We start from the raw sequence: 20,880 nt of genomic DNA on the forward strand, positions 1-20,880 counted from the left end.
GGGAGGTGGTCAAAAACACTCAATGATGCTGCTGCCTGTAAGAAGGGACCTAGCACTGTAACTCTTGAGGAAGCTTTGGCCCATTAGCTTTTGCAGCAGGTTATTGCAGATCTACAAATTTGCTGAATAGCTACCTTTCTTCTACCTAAAAATCAGAATATAACTGATAAAGTCTGGTTCTGTTCAAGGGACTGCACTGAAGATGATCATCTGAAGAAGGATGCTTTATAAAATGGCACTAATCCAACAACAGAGTATCTTCAGTTGGATGTTTCTCCAGACAAATGCAAAACAGGCCTGTATGCCCACAACTAAAATCATCTGTTGTGACTACTCCAGCAAGATAACAAGAGGTGAAAAGTATTTGTACAGAAAGGTTTGTTGAGTTGAAATAAAATAACATTTGTTGTTATGGGACAAATTTCCAAAATCAGATAGGGATCAATATGTACTTCCTCTGTATTTGCTGGTTGTTTAGACTCTATGCAATTAAACTTAAATTAAACATTGTATTTTATTAAACTGATTGCAGGGTTTACAACTAAGTCATCAGTCGTGAAATATATTATTTTATAAATGAAAATATATTGCAGAAATGGTTAATATTTGTAAAATACTATAGCCTTTTTTGTTTTGAGTTATTTCAGTGATTTATCGCTTTAATGCTGCCTTAATTTTGATTATCTGACGTTGACGTTTGTGTTTATAATAACATGGCGGAAGCAGAAAATGAGCTTCTACTTGCTGGACCGGACCAAACCAACCCGGACTATCGGTGCATACAAGACATTCCGTAACATAACGTTAGCACCAAATATAAGCATAGTAGACGTTTCAAACCAATGCTATGTATTTTTAGAAAGAAAAACAACGCATTCATTTTATTTAAAGTTACAAAATAAAAACCTCTTCAGGACACCCACCCCTCCAACCATAAACTGAACTTAGTTCGGCAGCCGGAAACTGCAGAGCATTCAGGGTTTGTGATTGGCTGAAAGTTCCCCGCGAAAATGACGTAACACACAATTTCGCGCCACATCTGCAGCAAGTCGGACGCCTGTACAAGAAGAGGCAAGAAAACAACAAATTCGCCAAGTTTTTGAAAGGTAAGCAGGTTTTATGACCGGTTCATCGCAGTGCTGCTTGTTAGGCGAGCTGACCTGAATGCAAACGGAGCGGGTTGTTTTATACAAAGCGATGTTTAAAGCTGAAAGCAAGTGAGATGGGGTATTGTCTCCCTGCAGCCACATGCCAAATGGTGGCCTAAGTGTTGTTGGAGCAAGAAATACCTTAGTGTTAAATAGCTTTGGTCGTTTAATCCATTTAAACGATTAAGTATGAAAGATTTTCTGTGTGTTTCTCAAAAACATTCAGGGTTTAAACGATCGACGTGTTATATAAACTAAACTTAATTTTATTTCAATTTTGTAATTTATCTACCTTTGATGTTGTTTGCTGTGAAGCACAATGGTCAGCAGAAGCTGTTGTAAATGTACTATATAAATAAACTTTGACTTGACTTATAAGTTGTACGTTTTGTCATGCTTACCTTGAACTATTTCGTTAATTTTTGAAAATAAATAAATAAATAAGTCCTATCAGGGCAAAGATAAATCCCGAACACATTTGCTATAACAAAAGGATGTTATAGTTTTTTTTGGCAGTGCTATAACACTGACAAAACTACCTATCTGTTTTTTAGGTTTATATTCAGCCTTTGAGGAGGTAATTAAAATAAAACTGTCAAGTTTTTCCTCCATGCATACTTGCAGCTTCTCAGTTGACCTCCTTGTGGAAATCCTTAAAAATATGACTATGCAAATATAATTTGAATGGAATACAAAAAAAAAGTCATTCACCTTATATTAAAAAGGCATGTGAAAGAAAACAACAGCATGAGGTACATTGCGTTATGTTATCCATATTCTGCCCAGATCTCCCACCAACCATGTCTTCCCCTGCTTCAACACCTGGTGGCCGCAAGCGTGGAAGGAATACCAACCCTGCCACACGTAAGTTCAGCTTTTTAATTTAACTTCAGAAAAAAATCTATGCAAAGTTACCAAATCACATTGTAATTTGAACTTGGAGCTCACTCTTATCTTTGTCTGTTACCCAATCCCAGCAAGCAGTGAGGGTCCCACCTCGCCTCCTTCCCAGAGGCGCAGAGGCCAAGACTCCTCCGGTGGCGACTTGATGCCGATGCCGACATCCCCAGCCACGGACGTTCTCAGTCCGGCTGCCCCTCAGGACACCTCTCTGCTCTCCAGCCCGAGACCATCAGGTACTTTTGTGCTCATCTATTCCTTAAACGAGAGGAAATGAATTCAGGCTAGTTGTCTAATTTAATTTCATTTATGCAGCTATGCCAAATGAAGTGGACATAAGTTCCCCTCTGGGTTACTGGACCCCGAGCTCCAGAGTTGAAGGGACCCCGAGCTCTAGGGTTGAAGGGACCCCGCGCAGTGGCGTGCGTGGCACACCGGCCAGACAGCGCCCTGATCTGGGGTCAGTCAGGAAGGGTCCCCAGGTGGATCTTCAGTCGGATCAGGTCGGTTTCAATTGGTCGCTTTCTGCTTACGCGTTGGTATAAAACTCAGAAATTAAAAGTTCATTTTTGTTTCCCAGCCAAGCACAGACGGTGCAGTAGCCAGCGAACCCAATGCAGGCCACAGGCTGGTGATTTGGGGGACTGACGTCAACGTTGGAACCTGCAAGGAGAAGTTCCAGGTATGGCAGATTAAAACTGACAGCCACTGACTGATATCTTTCAGTAGTTGGAGATGGACTGGGCGTTTTAATCGCATTGCTCCTGTAATTCTAGAGGTTTCTGCAGAGGTTCATTGACCCGACCTCCACTGAGGATGAGAACGCTGGTCTGGATCTAAATGAGCCGCTATACATGCAGAAGCTAGAAGAGGTGATGTATTCATTTAACTCAAAACCTTAGCACAGTTACATCAGGAATCTTTGTGATGATCTTTTTCTCCTGTCTAAAGTTGACTTTTCTCTGTTAATCTGTCAGATCAGTGTTGTTGGTGATCCCGTCCTGAACGTGAACTGTCGACATGTGCAGTCTTTTGATGCAGAGCTGTACAGACAGCTCATCTGCTATCCACAGGTAAAGAACCCCGGGCTTTTAAAACACTGATCCAGATTCTGATCTTCACCTAAATATCAAGTTGTCAACTTTTTAAAATCCAAAAAGCAATTTTTGTGTTTGCACCTGCTAAATTAAAACTATCTAAAGAACATTTTCCTTTCTATTAAGTTTTACAACAAAGAAAGCCTCAGACTTTTCTAAATGAGAACATAAATAAAGAAGTAGTAATGAACATTGTTTACATTCAAGAGACATTCATTGATGCTGAGCCTCTTTTTCTTTTCTTTTTTTAAATCATTGTACGACTCAATACATTGGTCTTTTCACATCAGTTTTTGGCCAAAGTTAGTAAGCGACTCCATGTTCAGGCCAGAGAGCCTCATAAAGGTTTGGAGCCACAGCTTTGTGTGACTCCATAGCCCTGCAAGGAGGAACAAAGTGCTTTTTGTTTTTTAAAGGATTTTCTTGGGCCCTGCCTGTATTTTTCTTCTCAAAACTTAGTGAGATCCTACAGGACTTAACAAGGATCCTGGTATTATTTGCTTTTTGTACTCCAGGAGGATCTCACAAGATTCTGTACAGAATCTGTAAATTTTATCTTCCAACTTCAGCAGTATCCAATAAAATTCTGAAGGGTCGTTTTCTCTTAGAGATTTATAGGAATTTCTCATGACTTTGGCTGAATCTTTCTTTGACAGAAGTTCTAAAATATTTGCTGCGCCTTCATCAGTGCCAGCATTCACTCAGTCATTAACAAAGGTTAGAAAATTAGTCTAGTAATATTTACAGAATATAAATAAACTTCTGTTTTTGTTATCTTTTTAGACCTTCCTATGGTATGCAGATTGTTTTCAATGTGCTCTGCTATGTCTGCAGGAAGTCATCCCAACCTTCGACATGGCGGTCAATGAGCTTTTCTTTGAGCGTTTCCCCGACTCGGTCCTAGAGTACCAGATCCAGGTCCGCCCTTACAACGCCCTGAAGACCCGAAACATGAGGAACCTTAACCCGGAAGGTGCGCCCCCAATGACTCACCAGATGAACACGCATGCAAAGTATTCTATCCCATATTTAGGGTGGGCTTTCTGTGAACTGTGATGCATTGCGCCCTGTGTTGCGTTTCTCCTCTGCAGACATCGATCAGCTGATCACCATCAGCGGCATGGTGATCCGGACCTCGCAGCTCATTCCCGAGATGCAGGAGGCATTCTTCCAGTGCCAGGTGTGCGCCTTCAGCGCCCGGGCAGAGGTGGATCGCGGCCGGATCGCCGAGCCAGCCGTGTGTCGCCATTGCAACACCACCCACAGCATGGCGCTCGTTCACAATCGCTCACTCTTTTCAGACAAACAGATGGTGAGAGTTCGGTTGGTGGGCAGATTGCTTACCATCGTCGACGCCTATTCTCAGAGTGTGTCAGGTGGTAATTAGCGACGCGATGGCCAAGGTCATGACATCTGTTCGTTTGTTGATCAGATCAAAATCCAAGAGTCCCCCGAAGACATGCCTGCAGGCCAGACGCCGCACACGACTATCGTGTACGCTCACAACGACCTGGTGGACAAGGTCCAGCCGGGAGACAGAGTGAACATCACGGGTCAGTTCTATTAAATTTCCCATTGATTTCTGTTAATATTTCTGTGAATTTGTTTTTGTACCAAAGCAAAAATGCTTGAAAACTTTAACTGTTTTGACTTATTTTGTTTTGAATTTTGATATTGAATTTAAAGCTTGTAATGTAAAATGTCTTCAATTCAGAGGAAATGTACACATAATTTAAATATATTTTTTGTATTTCACTCAAAATCAGATGCATAATAGTTTAATAGTTTAGTTTAAATCAAGAAATAAGAAAGAAAGATTTCTCTATATTCCAACGGCTCTTTTAAGTTGCTCTTTATCTATTTTGCACAGGATAATCACTTTCAGTGATCTCAGTTCTTTATTTCAGTGGTCGCGAGTTATGTTCTGTCTCCATATTTGTCACTGCAATAATATAAATACAGGAAGTTTATTAGCTGAGCTTATATTAAAATAGAACAGCCCTACACATTTAAACTATATGATACAAATATTTTCCGTACCTCATGTCAAACCTTTGGCAGGTACACTTCAGCATTTCCAGATGAACTCTTTTGCAGTTCAAATTATTTGCATCTTCTTTGAATTTGGTACTTAGCAGCTGATTCTAAACTAAAATGGCGTCACATTTAAACACTGCTTGTTCTTACTGCTGCTGTTCACCTCTGGCAAAAGTTTTTGTCACCCTAAAACCACAAACTTTAAGACACTTTATTGGGCTTTTATTTTTTAGACTGACACAAAACAGTGCATGACTCACTGCATCTTTTTTTTTTTATTTTTAAGAATATATCCTCACCCTGACTCTTTAAATGCAGGTATCTACAGAGTGGTCCCGATGCGCGTTAACCCCCGTCAAAGCAACGTGAAGTCGGTCTACAAAACTCACATAGACGCCATCCACTTCCGTAAGACGGATGAAAAGCGCCTGCACGGTGTGGACGAAGAGGCCGAGCAGAAGCTGTTCACCGAAAACCGCGTGCAGACCCTGAAGGAGCTGGCGGCTAAACCCGACGTTTACGAGCGCCTCTCCTCTGCCCTGGCGCCGAGCATCTACGAACATGAGGACATCAAGAAGGTGAGTGACGGAGAGCGAGAAACGCTAGAATCCGAAGGTGTCTGTGGTGGCCTCGGCAAAATATTAATGTTGCAGTGTAATTTGGAAAATCAGCAGCATTGTTGAAACTAAAATGATTTAAGAGTTGAGTAGTTCTTCGCGATACAGAAAAGTAACAAGAAGTAATTTTTGTTTTTTAAATCAGTGCAGAAGAACTTTTCACTTATTGATTTTGCCCTAATTAAGAAAATGCTATTATATTTGATTAGATTCTTCTTTGTAGAAACAATGCAATATCGAAAATGGTGTTGACTGTTAATTTTTATTGTTTTATATATTTTTCAGAATTGGTATCAAGTTTAAAATTTCATAATGGTGACGACCCTATGAGAAACACATTTGTTTGGGTAGCATGGTTCATGGCATTGAGGACACCAGGATAGTAACTTATAACTTAAAGCATTTTTCCCTCCATCTCTGTTTCAGGGCATCCTGCTGCAGCTGTTCGGCGGCACCCGCAAAGACTTCAGTCAGACGGGCCGGGGCCACTTCCGGGCCGAGGTCAACATCCTCCTCTGCGGAGATCCTGGCACCAGCAAGTCTCAGCTGCTCCAGTACGTCTACAACCTGGTGCCCCGCGGCCAGTACACATCGGGGAAGGGCTCCAGCGCCGTGGGTCTCACCGCCTACGTGATGAAGGATCCGGAGACCAGGCAGCTGGTCCTGCAGACGGGCGCCCTGGTGCTGAGCGACAACGGCATCTGCTGCATTGACGAATTTGACAAGATGAGCGACAACACGCGCTCGGTGCTGCACGAGGTCATGGAGCAGCAGACCCTCTCCATCGCCAAGGTGCGTTTGGCGGGCTTCTCGACGTGTGGCGCGTGGAAGACTGAGCTCAGGCGTTTATCTGGGGGAAAAAAAAAATGCAAAAGAGATTTAGCTTTCCGATTTGCTTTCCGCAGGCGGGAATCATCTGCCAGCTGAACGCCCGCACCGCTGTGCTGGCCGCTGCGAACCCCGTGGAGTCTCAGTGGAACCCGAAAAAGACGACGATCGAGAACATTCAGCTGCCCCACACGCTGCTGTCCAGGTAATAAGCAACAATGGTGACAACAACTGCTTATGATGTACTTTAAAATCAGAATAAAAAGAACAAACTCGTCCATCAGAAATAAATTAATACAATTTTATTTTGCAGTCTAAATCCCTGCTTTCACTAAAGATTAGCTTTTTCTCTCTTTCTTATATGTGTGTATATCACATTCCTTTTTGCTATTTAAGAAAAAAATATGTGCCTGATTTAAATGAGCAGTTTGGCCAACTCAACCTCTTCTTGTTCAGCATGCTGTTTACCTGCTGCCTCCTTTTAAACACACTTATCCTGCTCCATCAGATTCGACCTGATTTTCCTGATGCTGGATCCCCAAGACGAGGCTTATGACCGCAGGCTGGCTCACCACCTGGTGTCGCTTTACTACCAGAGCGAGGAGCAGATGGAGGAAGAGTTCCTCGACATGGCCGTGTTAAAGGACTACATCGCATACGCGCGGACGTACATTAATCCGAGACTGAGCGAGGAGGCCAGCCAGGCCCTCATCGAGGTTTGTTATGTTTTGTGGGGGGGTTGAACCAGCTTTAGTGCGCCTCCCAGCACTATATGTGCAGCATCCGTTTACAAACTTTGGCATTTTTATAATAGTCCAACATAAACTAGTGAATAAGATAAATGGTCTTGTACACATTTTTTGTTACTTTACATTTGGGTCTTGTTCAACAAGCTGCTTTCAGTAGTCATCAATTTTTTCCCCTCGTCATTCTGTACAATTTAATCTTGGTATGAATCCAGCTGATTGTGGAAATTGTGAACAATAAACACCCTGCTGACATAAAATTTCCAATTTTTGGTTATAATGTTAAGAAAATGTGAAAAGCTGTAATAAAATGGAGCTCTGCATAACAGTGATTCTAGTCCAGGGTTTGCAACCTTTGCAACCTAAAGAGCCATTTTGCTCTGAATTTTGCGACCCATTAAAACTCATTTAGCCACATGACCGTTTAAAAAAAAGAAAGACAACTTTTTAGGCAAATATCTACTTTAAATAATTCCTTGCCATTTTTAAAGAACTAGTGTTTTATTTCTATTTTTATAATTGAAAAAGAAAAAGATAAACATAAGAAAATTGATATTTTAAGGAAAAAAATCTCACTCCAAACTAATGACAAGGAAAACTGATCTAAAAACACATTACTGGTCATTTTAGTGTTAGTCTTTATGGAAATTCAATGCAAATATTGCAGAAAGAAAATCAACTGCAACTGCTAAAAACTTGATCTGCTGTTATATCTGTATTTTAAAATGTTAACTGGTTCCTGTTCATTTCTATCTGAAGTTATTTGGACGGTCCAACGAGCCAACTGTTCCAGTCTATCGTGGCTGCAGCTCACCCTGTTCCTGTTTGTTTCAGGCCTATGTGGACATGAGGAAGATCGGCAGCGGTCATGGGATGGTGTCTGCCTACCCCAGGCAGCTGGAGTCCCTGATCCGCTTGGCGGAGGCGCACTCCAAGGTCCGCTTCTCCGAAAAGGTGGAGACCATCGACGTGGAGGAGGCCAAGCGGCTGCACAGAGAGGCCCTCAAACAGTCGGCCACAGACCCCAGGACCGGATTTGTCGACATCTCAATTCTGACGACAGGTATGCAGCAGTGGTCCCTATTGTTCTGTATTCTCCCTGTGAGCCATGTCTCAGTCCACCATATTTGTGTTTGACAGGTATGAGCGCTACGGCGCGCAAACGTAAGGAGGAGGTGGCGCAGGCACTGAAGAAGCTGATCGAGACCAAAGGAAAGACGCCGGCCATGAAGTACCAACAGCTCCTCAATGACCTCAGGGGACAGTCTGAAACTGTAAGTGTTTTAAATCGACTGTAGTGTTTTGTCTGGTCGACCCCTTGTGTGTGATTCTTCTCAGTTCAGCCAAAGGAAGGCAGGTGTTTTAATTTGCAACTCCGGTATTTCAACCATCTTCTCCTCGCCTTATGTCCTTTTATAACAAAAACTTCAGTTGGTATCACTCTCAGAATACATTTTCTAAGGTTTGAAATGCGTTCTCACTTCCTGTGTTCACTTCCTCTTCTGTCGTTTCGCTTGCAGGCGATCACCAAGGAGCTGTTTGACGAGGCGCTGCGAGCCTTGGCCGACGACGATTACCTGACTGTCACTGGGAAGACCGTCCGTCTGCTCGCCTGAGGTGTGCCGCGATTTCAAACCCCGTTTCAATGTCTTTTTGTATAAAGTAAGAAAAGTTTGAGTAAAAACAACCATTTATCATTCTGATATTTAAAAATATGGTCCGAATTAAACCAGTGACTCCGAAGGGTTTGGGTCAGGTTTTGTGTAGAAAAGATGGCGTGGAGTGGAGGGCCTGTAAACAAATACATACGAATGCTGATGTAGTAATATTAAAAAATAGATTTTGTTTGTTATAAATTTTGATGTAAACTGTTTTTTTTTTCATTCTCTGATGTATGATGTGTAGTTCAAATTTAGTTTGCTTAAACTTGTGTTAATAGAAGAAAAATAAAATGTTGCACATGAAAAATGTTTTTTTATTATTATTATAGTTTGCAGTCAGTGTCTTATAAGTTGTTCAGTTATAAGAACTGAACAACTTATAACAATAGTTATAAGTTGTTATTTTGGATCCAACAAGTTGAATTCTAAAGAGAATGATGAACTGTAGTTTATTTTTCAGCTACCAAAATCTCACTGTGTTCCAATTCTCCAATTCTATTTCAATTTTATAATTGAAATATGTTTAACATTTCTGGACTTTTGTATGTTGTGCATAATTTCCAATAAAGGATAATCACGTTTTCAGAGAGTGAAATAATCAGAAGTGTTTTGATGAGTGCATATTTTACTCTAAATAAATTTGCTTTAGCTTCCAACAAGACTTAAAATCAATCTATTAATCTAAATGACTTCAAAAGAGGCTTATTCACAACTCATGTGACTTTATTTAGGCTCTGAAATATTTTTATCAGACTTTTAACACTGCTGTCGTCTTATCAGCTGCTGCTTCAGGGTGAGCTCAAGCTGCAATTTCCTGGATGCTAACACTGGATCTACAGAGTACTGAATGTTGAGCTTCTTTAATAAATATCTGGTTCCCAAACAGCCTGTTTAAATATTTTTATTTAAAGTATAAATCACATTAATGAACCTATGGTTTCGTTTATCTCTTTTTTTTTGTTTGTTTTTACATATCTAATGCTGATGGGTTTAAAATCTACATATTTTGCATTTGTTAAGCTTAACAAATGCAAATCAACAAATGTGAATGTTGAAATGCGTGTGCAAAAGTCTGGGGTCATTGTAGCACTTTTTTAAAGAATGCCTCCAAGTACTCAAGATTTTTTTTTTTTCTTTCTGCGAAATGTTAATCATTGAGCCAGCTGTATTATGAAATTAAATTGCCTTTGTCTTAAATGAAGTGAACAAACTTTTCACAACTTTAAAACAACGGCACAGTACAATGAAGTGTAGAAAATAATTGCATATGAAAATGGATTAAAAAAATATAGCGTAAATTGAATAAAAGTGCAAAACTGTCCATGGATCTGATAGGCCAAGGGAAACATTCAAGATGTTCTGGGCATTGTCAGCTTTTTCACAAATGCTATTTCAGTTCTGGCCTAACCAACTTAACCACACAGGACCAAAGTTGTATGCAGAAGAATACATAAATTAGAAACAATACTACACAAAACATAAGTAAAATGTAAATATATGTAACGTAAAACATGTAAAAATAATGCCAATGCATATAACTATGCATTAAAAACTGAAAAATTAATTTCTTGTGTGGTGTTAAATGTTTTTGTTTTTAGTTTGAGCCACTTAACCCTAGGAATAAATCATATATACAAACATTCCCAAACACAATACAACTGCATACAATTCAGTGCTGTTTACACTTTAACTTACATAGTATTAAATCAATTTTTCCTAACAGCTTGTCTAATGATGCAAAATTTCCTCTTTAGTTGAATCTGTGAAAGGTAACACAAATTGACCCTTAAAGTAGTATTTTGGATCCAACAAGTTGATTTCTAAAGAGAATGATGAACTGTAGTTTATTTTTCAGCTACCAAAATCTCTTTTCGTCAGTGACCCCTCACACTCCCACCATGGACTGTTCTCCCTGCTGCCCTCTGGAAAGAGGTTCCGCAGCATCCGGTGCAGGTCCACCAGGTTCCGAAACAGCTTTTTCCCACTTGCCATCAGACTGCTGAACTCTTAACTGGACTGCACTCAAAAACTGGTCTCCACTTCATACCTTGCACATGTACAGAGCTAAATAACTTCTATTTTACTGTCATTCCTGCACTTTATATTTTATATTTAGATTTATATTCCGGAGTAACCTCATAACATTGGAACCTCAAAACATTGTTCTGAGCCGTATGCAACGAAATTTCGTTCTGTATACACCCTGTGCATGCAAAATGATGATAAAGTCAGTCTAAGTCAAAATCTCACCGTGTTCCAATTCTGAAATAAATCGGGGTTTTTTTAAATCTGGAACTTTGTGCCCCATATGCTGCCTTAGTCTTGACAAAACACAAGAGAAAAGCAGCCAAAGTGAAACGAGAGTGAAGAACTATTGTTGCCCACTTTAGAGGTTTACAACAAGATGTATGACTTTTGGTTTAAAACTTTTGCATGGAACTGCAGACATGTGAAAAGATGTCTCTATTAACGGATGTTTTTTTCTCAGGACATGTTTGCTCTTTTGAAACCACTGATCGCATCTGTAACCGCATCCTGACTTTCACAGCAAGAGGAAATGACAAGAATGATGAAAGATTAAGTTGACCAAACCATTACAGCATATATGGTTAGGTATACTTTTGTCACACAACACACAATGCTGCAGGATTAAAAACAATGCAAAATAAATAAAATATTTCTAAGTAGTTCCACAGTGTAATGCAGTAGAGCGTCTACAACCCAATGTGTTATAAAAGGTTTTTATTAGTGAAATTAAACAGACTGAGATTCAGGCACAGGGCCATCTTTAGAGTACTTTAGAGAGTAACCCTTGAGCTTTTCAGATTCAATTACATTACAACCAAAGCCCATATGTATTTTGCTCTACTTGGTTTGTTTCTTCGCCATTAGTTTAACCTACAGCACCATGAAGACTTTCACAGTCTTTAAAGGTAGGGATATAATTTTATATATCCCTACCTTTAAACATCTCAAGGAGCATAGTTCATCTGGGAACAGAAGTTGAAAGACATGGTTGTCTACCTACATGGAAACCTTGGCAAGAAGCGAGTAAATCTAAAAAATAGCTAAAAGTAGTAACTCTGGAGCTGCAGAAAGGACAAGTATTTGTCATAAACTCCACAAATCAGGCCTTTATAGCAGACTAACAAGAAGGAAGCAATAAGAAGTCTTGTTTCTAGTTTGCCTCGAGCCAAATTTGGGACAAAGCATACAACGGTCTAGACCAAACTATTTTTGTACACCACTTTGAAAGCACAACTTTTTCTGTTAACCATGGTGGTGGCGGGATTGTGCTATGGTATTTCATCAAATACATGGAAGCTGGTCGGAACTAATTGGAAGATTAATGCAGTTGAATGGTCAGCAATGTTGAAAGAAAAACTCCCAAAGGCTGTAGGGTAGAGAAGCTAAGTCAAAAATAAAAGCTACCTCCAGAGCAAAACCCAATAATCCATTGATGGCCATCGTTAAAAAATCGATGTCCACATATGTTCTCCGTCCGATATTACTGATCGTGACATATTTTAGAGAGAAGTGTAAATCTTTCAGCCTGTATGTTCAAAACTTGCAGACAGCTTTGAGGCTCTAAATGGAAAAAGGGTGTTTACAAATAAGTGTCACATTTTACAGATTATTATTAATTAAAAAAAATAAACCGTGCATTCATTTCCATCCACTTTACGTATGCTCTATGGAATGATCATCTTATCTTGAATGTGAACAAAAGAAAAGAAATGATTGTAAATTTCAAGAGAAACAGGGTAAGGTCAAACACTATTTCCGTCATGGGAAAGAAGTGGAGATGGAGTATAATACCTTGGTGTTCTGTAGAAACAAGAAGGGACAAAACAGACTATACTTTTTCAGGTTGTTTAGATTCTTTAGTGTTTGCAGCAAGATGTTGCATAACTTCTCTGTTGTGGAAAGTCCAATCTTTTCTGCCATCATCTGTCTGAGTAGCTGCATCAGAGCCAGGGACTTAAAAAGGTTAAACAAGCTGGGTCTACTTTGGAACCTCAGGGGATTATTGGACAAAGAATGATTTTTTTTATATGTATAAAATGAAGAAAATTACAGACAAGCATCTCCTTCATAATACTGTTCTATAACAGTGTCTTCATCAGTCAGGACTCACCAGAATCGCTACAATACAGACCACCACCTTTGAAGAAAATTGTATGACAACATATAGTTTTCCTTTGTAATAAACGGTCTTTTTGAGCTGAACTGAATTGAAAATCCCAGTAAAATACATTCAAGTTCGAGGCTGTAGTGATACAAACTGTAACAAAAGTTCTTCAGGGGGTTATGAATACTTTTGCAAAGCAGTAAATTTAATACAGGGCAGAGCAGCTTGCAGTGCGCTGGTCCGCCGGTGTGCTGCTGCTGCTGTGCCTTCCTCGGTGCTACCCGCTCGGATGTTCACACCTCTGTGTGCTTCTGGACTCGGCTGAAGAAGATGGCGGCCTCCTCAGGTTTGTGTGCTCTCTTAACATCCACAGCAACACAAAGCGCATCAGAAGCTCCCACGTCGCTGTTATTTCGTCCACCAAACAATGATGTTACCTAACGCGAGGCGGTTATATAGTTGCTCTTATTTGTAATGTATGTCTTTAATGTATCATTCCGACAGAGCGTTCACCACCACGGGACCTATATATGTCGTGGAGCTAACCTAGCTAAAGCCAGAAGGCCAGGAAATAGCCTGTCCCGTGAGTTAGCTAAAAGAGCTCGTTGTATCAAAAAACCCGTACAGATGCCTAGTATTTGCAAAGACAAGAAAGGTATCTGGCTATTTTAATGCATTCACGAGTTTATAGTAGATTGAGTTTCCAATATGGACGGTAAGCAGCCGCATATTCTGACAGTATAGCTATTATTAAGCTACCAGAATATTCGAGCACAGCGCTGAATGCCCATTCCAATATATATTGCTAGCTGCTGACTTCATCCGACTAACTTGCACGAAAAAGCGGAAATAAAGTCAAAATGTGTGAACTGTAATGAAATTAACTAATAGGAAAACGTAAAAACGTTTGTTTCTTCTCTGCGACACATATCGTGTATGGAAATGTTTATGACGGGATATGTGGTGGATTTTTATTCGCTTTCCGCATGGTCGTTGCTAACGCTTTTTAAATTAACTTTGTTGATTTAGTTGGGTATTGGGTATTAATGAAACGCGTCAACAGTCTCTCGTTAAATACCATCGCTTTAGCTGGGCGGGGTCGCTTTTACAGACGGTTTTCGGTCGCTGAAATGTTGTAGTTAATGTGAACGGCATGCTGCCTTCCAGCAAATAGTCGGAACCCACATCTGCTTTAGCGCTCTACAGGAAGCGTGGTCGCAAATAAATTAAGTATTAAAATAGGTTTCTGCGCCGATCCTTACGCAGTTTTTAAAAGGAAAAAAATAGTTTCTTGTCCCAAAGTCTACAACACATATTTTAAACGTGGTTTCAGAATGCAAAGTGTAAAATCTAGGAAGTAATTTCTTAATCGAAACTGTTTCAGGAAAAGTTTGCGCGACCTGTCGAGTGAGTTTAACCTCGCCTTTTTCTTGGGTGCATCTTTTTTTGTTTTTTCAGAGGAACGTGATGGACTGCAGTTAAAAAAATGCACCCACGCATCAGGGCTTTTCTTTATGTATATGCACAGGACATCCGATGTGAGATCGGTGTTATACAATGCATACATAAACACTGTATGCCAGAACAGAGCGTTTCAAATAATATACCAAGATGAAATGTATTTGTTGAAAGACTCAAGATTTTAGAAACTAACCTACGATTATCTGTACAAACTCAGTCTGATTAGTGTATGCATCCTAAAATAAATAGATCCCGTGCCAGGTTTTGAAGAAGACATTTTTGAATTGGAACTAGAAGGTCCTCTGAAACTGCATGACCTTTATTGGACTTTGTTCCAAGGTTTTTTGCCTGTGATGTATCAAATACATCACATGGTATTTGGAATACACTAATTGCACGTTAACTAATGTATTATTTAGTTCATCTTCAGGTAAAGAAAAACGGTTTTGTAGAAACAAAAATGACAAGTTCATAGTTTTGTTGCATTTAATGACCAGTAAAATAAATTTTCTGATTTTTTTTTCCCAACATTTATCTTGCTGATCAGAGCAGGACAAGGAGCAAGTGGCAGATTCCATTCTCAGACTGATTTAGGGCTGATTTAATCTAAATGTAATGACCTTTAACAGCTGTTTTATATTACAAGTTTATTCAATGTAAAGATATTTGATTTTCCTGTTTTAAATTAAAGTAAGCATGTAGTTTATTAAAATGGCTCGTTTAACAACAGCCTTTTGTATTTTTTTTTTAAACTATTTTTGAATGCTTCATTTGATGGGTAATAAATTGGGGCATTAACAAGGAAAAAATCTCAGTCATGTCTGTAGACAGCTAAAATGTACAGGTATTATTTCTAAAGTCAGATAATTATTGCTCATGTGATTTTCTAGTTACTCTATATTTACTAACAATTTTAAGCAAAAATGGATATATTCAGAAAATGGTAGGGGCGGAGGGTATCTCAGGCTACTGCTGAACTGAGACAAAGCTTGAGTTTTAAGAGGAAACCTGTCAAAGTCTGAATGTGACGAATGATTGAAGGAGAAGAAAATAATCATTTGGTGGTAGGGGGGGAGATTTTTAATTTTTGTACTCCTGTCTTCTGCTCCCATCATAAATAACAAACTCTTTTCACTTCCTATTTGTATAACTTTAGTTTCAGGATCTTCCTTTGAATAAGCAAGTGCTTTTTTTTTCTCCACGTCCACCACACCTCCATTCTTAAGTTGTGAGCAGCTCGTCATTCACTGTCAGGCCGCAGAGTCGATGCCAACATATCATCTGTCTTCCAAGAAACTCCCACACCCCATAGCTGAATGCTTGATTGAAAAGTTTAGCACTGTGTTAAAATGAAGTCCGCTGTTGCAACACCCCTAAGAAGATGACTGAATGTTACCCTGACTCATTTGTTAAAAATCACCACTATACTTTCATGTGCTGTAAATCTCATGACCCTTTCCAAAGAGTTTTCAGAAAAGCAGGATTTTGTGAAGGCTCATTGTTGAGCAGCATCAGATATCTGTAGTGACCTGGTATCAAATTTGATGCAACTCCACAGTTGGGAGAGCAATTGTGCAGTAAGCTGTGCTTGAGTTGAAGACTCTCAAGTCATTTCTTGTATCTGTCGATCTTGTTGTTACATGTTTAAAGCTCAGTAGATACAAAAGCCTTTAACTAGATGAACATTTTAAAGCAACAAAGCAATGGAAAAGCTTACTTGAAAGGAAATGAGTCATAAATTGAAATAAACTCTTTTGCTAAGGTAGCTACTGATTAAGTTTTCAGCTTATTGGTTAGTCTAATTCTTATGTTTTTTTGTTGTTTTATTTTTAAGTTTTGGCCTGAGAACAATTTAGCCAATTCCAGTTTGTCTAAGGGTTAAAATCTAGGAAATGCAAGAAAGGCATTAAAACATTTTTTTTTTAGCTGTTCATGTTCAGAAATTCTCTTGGGAGCAGAGGCAATGTAAGATTAATGTGTCTGATAATCATGCTATAGTTTAATCCTTTCCATGTTATTTTAAGCAAACAATTATTTTATAGTAAACACCAAAAATCATTTTTAATTCCTTCTATAGTGATCAGTTTTCCAAGTTCAGCATGTCCCATGACAGGACAGCTAAAACCTCAGAAGTATAAAACAGACTAGTTTACTGTAAATAAGCTTCTCAGTATTCCTGTTATCTGCCATAATTCCATTCATAATTTAGTTTTTAATTGCTTCTTAAGTGTTTTGTGCTTCCTGTAACTTTATTTTGTAGAATCCCACTGATTTTGAAAATGGCTGCATTTCAATTAATTTTACTTCCAGCAATAACAACTTCTACAGTGAAGGGTGTTACGATGACCTGGAAACAGACTCTAGGCTGGGAAAATATGAGCTTTAGCCCAGCTACTTAGCAGTTGGTGTTGAGATAAAAATCGTCTTCACTTTGGTCACCAGCTGATATTAATCTTTTTTTTTTCTTTTTCTTTCTGGTCAGTCAAAGCACACACCAGAGGTCAAACCAGACCAACCTGATGAGTGATGCCTGACTTGTTGGGCGTTTACTTGTGTATGATCAGTTAGGGTGGTTTGTGGTTGTATTGGAGTACATAGCCCTACCTAAAGAAAGCCTTTTCTGTCTTTGAGTCTGAGTGTGCTTGGCTTTTGACTCTTCTGATAGATGAATTAACACCTTCATGAATGTCAGGACTATAAGTTACCCCCCAGAGCATTGCACTTAGATAAAATGATCAATAAGACCCATCCTCTCTCAGTGACTGGTAGGAATCCAAAGAATATCATCCACGGTCATTTATCCTCCATCTTGGAAAATTTATTTTATTTTATTTTTTAACCAAAGTGCCACAACTTACCAATTTTAACAGCTTGTTCTGAAAGGAGTACGGTACATTAGGTGCTTGGGTGGCAGCCACAACAACAGATTAATTCATTTGATGTCATGCTATCAATTGTATAATTTATAATGTTGGATAATGATCCAGCTGCATGGCACAGGGTTCACAAGAAATGTGAGATCATTTTTGTTGATTTGTTCTCTCATCGTATAAATGGACCTTATAAAAGTGATTATATGGCTCTTTGTTTACCTTTAGGAGTTAAAGTCCCACGCAATTTTCGCTTGTTGGAAGAGCTTGAAGAGGGCCAGAAGGGTGAAGGTGATGGCACAGTCAGCTGGGGCCTTGAGGATGATGAAGACATGACTCTCACAAGGTGGACAGGCATGATCATTGGACCAGCCAGAGTAAGCAGAGCTGCTTCACTAGTTTATAAAAGACAGTCTGTTAAAGAGTATGTATACATGCATGTACTGGAACTGACTTTTTTTTGCCCTTTTGGTTTTTCAGACCAACTATGAGAACAGAATATACAGCCTGAAAGTGGAATGTGGACCTAGATACCCAGAGACAGCGCCGACTGTTAGATTTGTAACAAAAATTAGCATGAATGGGATAAATAATTCCAATGGGACGGTGAGTTTCATCACAAATCTGACAAAGTGAAGTGTTGGTGTGAAGATCATAGGTTGTTTTGCACGAACATGGGCTATGAGATTCTTGCAGTACAATTACCTTGAATAGAAAAACAATATAATGGGTTTTACACTGAAATTTGACATTTCAGTTTCAGTGTCACTTTAACTGTTTTTGTTGTCAAACAGTTGCTAATCCATTCTGCTCCAGTATTTCAAACACAGAAATAGTCTCTGAAATTAATTTAATGCAGTCCTTAGTATGTGTCAAATATTAACAGTCACCTTTGCTTTAACACCAGAAACTGTTTGAGGCAGTTGCGCAACAGTAGTCCAGAGTGGTGTTTTAAACCTGGTCCTGAAGGCACATTGCCCTGCATGCCTGAAGGTGTTTCCCTGCTTCAGCACACCTGACTTCAGTTGATGGCTGATTAGCAGATTTTAGCTGAAGTGCATCTGAATAAGGCATGTTAAAGCAGGTAAACAACTTCAATCATGCAAGGCAGTGCACGGCTTGAGATCCACGGTTGAGAAACACTGTTCTAGAGGTTAAAGCTAAAATGCATCATGTGACTATTTTTCCTCTTTTTTTTTGAACAAGCACCAACAGTTCTCACTCATTTCTGTTACAGAAACAAATTTGACTTGATGTGCCCATAAGTTTTGTCAGAGCAGTTATCAGGTCCAGCAGCAGAAACTGTCATATTTTTGTTGAAGAAGGAAATAAATGCCAATTTTAACTTAATTAATTTTTGATCATGTATTGCAGATTTACTGTAATATGGTAAAACTGTTTAAAATTCATAAATATTGGAGCTGCAGTTTTTTATGATGAACAATAATTGCCAGATGAAGAACATAATTGGCATTTCTTTTGAGATCTGCCAGTGAAATCTTAACTCAGAAGATAATTCACATTTCTCAGGTAATTTTCAAGTTGAATTCCTAAATCCTTTGTATTCAAGGGTGGCCCAGAAAAATCTGTTTTCAAGGACTGAGTGGTTTGGCGCTTACATAAGAAACATGGAATAGAACAAGACAATGATGAATGCCGCAGTCTAAGGCTTGATTTTAAAACTATTTTTCACTAACTCATAAAAGACAAAGAAGGCAAAGAAAAAAGCACAACAAACAGCAATGGCCTTTCGTGGAGCCTTGAGCCCAACTTCTGTAAAGAAGTCTGGCTGTGTAGTTGGATTATGTTAAAGTTGGATAAATTGCAACATGACCATTCTTGCTGCAAATGCTTTGAAAACTGTTGGACCAAATTTCACAGGCATAATAACAAACTGATATTGGCTAACTAGTCAGGCTATGTGCTAGCCTGCAGTCAACTGCCTAAAAGTTATGCTTCTCATATTTTTTTCTGCTTTAATATTTATAAGTGGTGCTGCTTTTGTTTACACAAAATTACAGTTTGTTTTTTTTGGCCATATTTCAAGAAGAAATATTTCCTGTTTGGGTCAATGAGTTACTGAACTGACTTGTTACGCCATAATGCATACCACTGTATTAAACTCTGGTCATTCCTCTACTTTTGTGGTATTAGAAGGACAAGCAACTGTAGAAAATGTTTGACAAACAATTTTGAATCCCTACTTTATGTTCAGACCTTAACTAGTTTTATACTGAGGTCTTAGAAAAATAATTGATTTATTTATTCTTTTCTCATCCCCCCTTTTCCTTCTTTGTCTCCTAGGTGGATTCACGTAGCATACCAATATTAGCAAAATGGCAGAATTCATATAGCATTAAAATTGTTCTTCAAGAGTTAAGGCGTCTAATGATGTCCAAAGAAAATATGAAGCTTCCACAACCACCAGAAGGACAAACCTACAGCACTTAAACGTAATGGATTGTTTCGACCCTCTGTCTTAAACCTTACTCTCTTAGAAATATTGTGTAAAGTCATCAAGAGGCTCACTTCACACATCAACAGTATCGTCTTCAAGATCAAGATTGGACTTTCTTATTACATAGCTCATTTAAAAGAGAAATGTCCCAGCAGTTAAGCACTGAATAGATAGTTATGACTACAAGACCACAGTTATCTGCTTTTTATTAGTTTGACAATGAATTTTATGTTTGACCTGTTCCAGCTTGAGTAGGCTTGAAGAGGGAAGCATGATGCTACACAGGTTGTACCAGATTTCCAATAGTTTTCTGTTCAAATGATGAATCACTGAAGTCAAAGCAACATGGGTGTCCGAAGGCATGTTCTGTAACTAATACCTAGTCAAAGAGAAGCCAAGTATTTGACTTGTTAGACAAATTTTTAACAGGTTCATGGAAATGTCCACATTGCTGAACCTGTGACTGTAGTCTAAAAGTAGTGTCACAAAGTGATTTTCTTTTTTTATAAATATATAAATATATATCTGTATTTGACACACAACCAATGTTTCTGTTCTGCAGCTCTTTGACATGTAACAGACGTTGAAGCCTGTTCTGTTCTGAAACCCTTGCATTTAACTTTAGTGAAAATGGCAGGTGTATGAACTTGTGATTTTCTGAAATTAAAATCACTGTCTGCAAAAAAGAGAGAAAAAGATGCATTGGTTTTGAATTTTTGTTTTGACTGATTCCTCTTGCAGTTTCAAGTTCCTCCACTAGAGGGCCTTCAAGGAAGGCAGTTCATTTTATTGAGAGGTTTAGGAGACAACAGGTTAACGTTCCTTATACTACAGATGCTTGATAAGGACTGCAAATATTTGCTCCAAACTGTAAACATATACACTTTTTTAATATAATGTCTTTGTACCAAATGCAAATATTAAT

At 38.9% G+C, this 20,880-nt stretch overlaps 2 protein-coding genes across 2 annotated transcripts; both read left to right on the forward strand.

Annotated features, from left to right (window-relative positions):
* Nucleotides 1-974: 974 nt before the first annotated feature.
* Nucleotides 975-9,638, forward strand: mcm4 (minichromosome maintenance complex component 4). The gene is made up of 17 exons (XM_032565822.1): nucleotides 975-1,106; nucleotides 1,935-2,012; nucleotides 2,126-2,284; nucleotides 2,364-2,551; nucleotides 2,629-2,730; nucleotides 2,825-2,920; nucleotides 3,026-3,121; nucleotides 3,980-4,118; nucleotides 4,237-4,457; nucleotides 4,578-4,698; nucleotides 5,501-5,760; nucleotides 6,226-6,591; nucleotides 6,705-6,832; nucleotides 7,136-7,343; nucleotides 8,208-8,436; nucleotides 8,514-8,647; nucleotides 8,894-9,638. The coding sequence occupies exons 2-17, from the start codon at nucleotides 1,949-1,951 to the stop codon at nucleotides 8,987-8,989; spliced, it is 2,607 nt and encodes an 868-aa protein (XP_032421713.1). The 5' UTR covers nucleotides 975-1,106; nucleotides 1,935-1,948; the 3' UTR covers nucleotides 8,990-9,638.
* Nucleotides 9,639-17,590: 7,952 nt separating this feature from the next.
* On the forward strand, nucleotides 17,591-20,653 carry ube2v2 (ubiquitin-conjugating enzyme E2 variant 2). The gene is given in 4 exon segments (XM_032565826.1): nucleotides 17,591-17,630; nucleotides 17,633-17,874; nucleotides 17,978-18,103; nucleotides 19,802-20,653. Coding segments are annotated over 4 exon segments (540 nt in total). The 5' UTR covers nucleotides 17,591-17,605; the 3' UTR covers nucleotides 19,949-20,653.
* Nucleotides 20,654-20,880: the final 227 nt, after the last annotated feature.

This window comes from Xiphophorus hellerii, chromosome 6 (assembly GCF_003331165.1).
Source record: "Xiphophorus hellerii strain 12219 chromosome 6, Xiphophorus_hellerii-4.1, whole genome shotgun sequence".
NCBI classification, from domain to species: domain Eukaryota; kingdom Metazoa; phylum Chordata; class Actinopteri; order Cyprinodontiformes; family Poeciliidae; genus Xiphophorus; species Xiphophorus hellerii.

Coding starts and splice junctions, on each gene's coding strand:
- mcm4 (XM_032565822.1), top strand. CDS start 1,949: ATGTCTTCCCCTGCTTCAACACCTGGTGGCCGCAAGCGTGGAAGGAAT. Junction 5,761..6,225: donor AACATGAGGACATCAAGAAG/GTGAGTGACGGA, acceptor TCTCTGTTTCAG/GGCATCCTGCTGCAGCTGTT. Junction 8,648..8,893: donor TCAGGGGACAGTCTGAAACT/GTAAGTGTTTTA, acceptor TTTCGCTTGCAG/GCGATCACCAAGGAGCTGTT.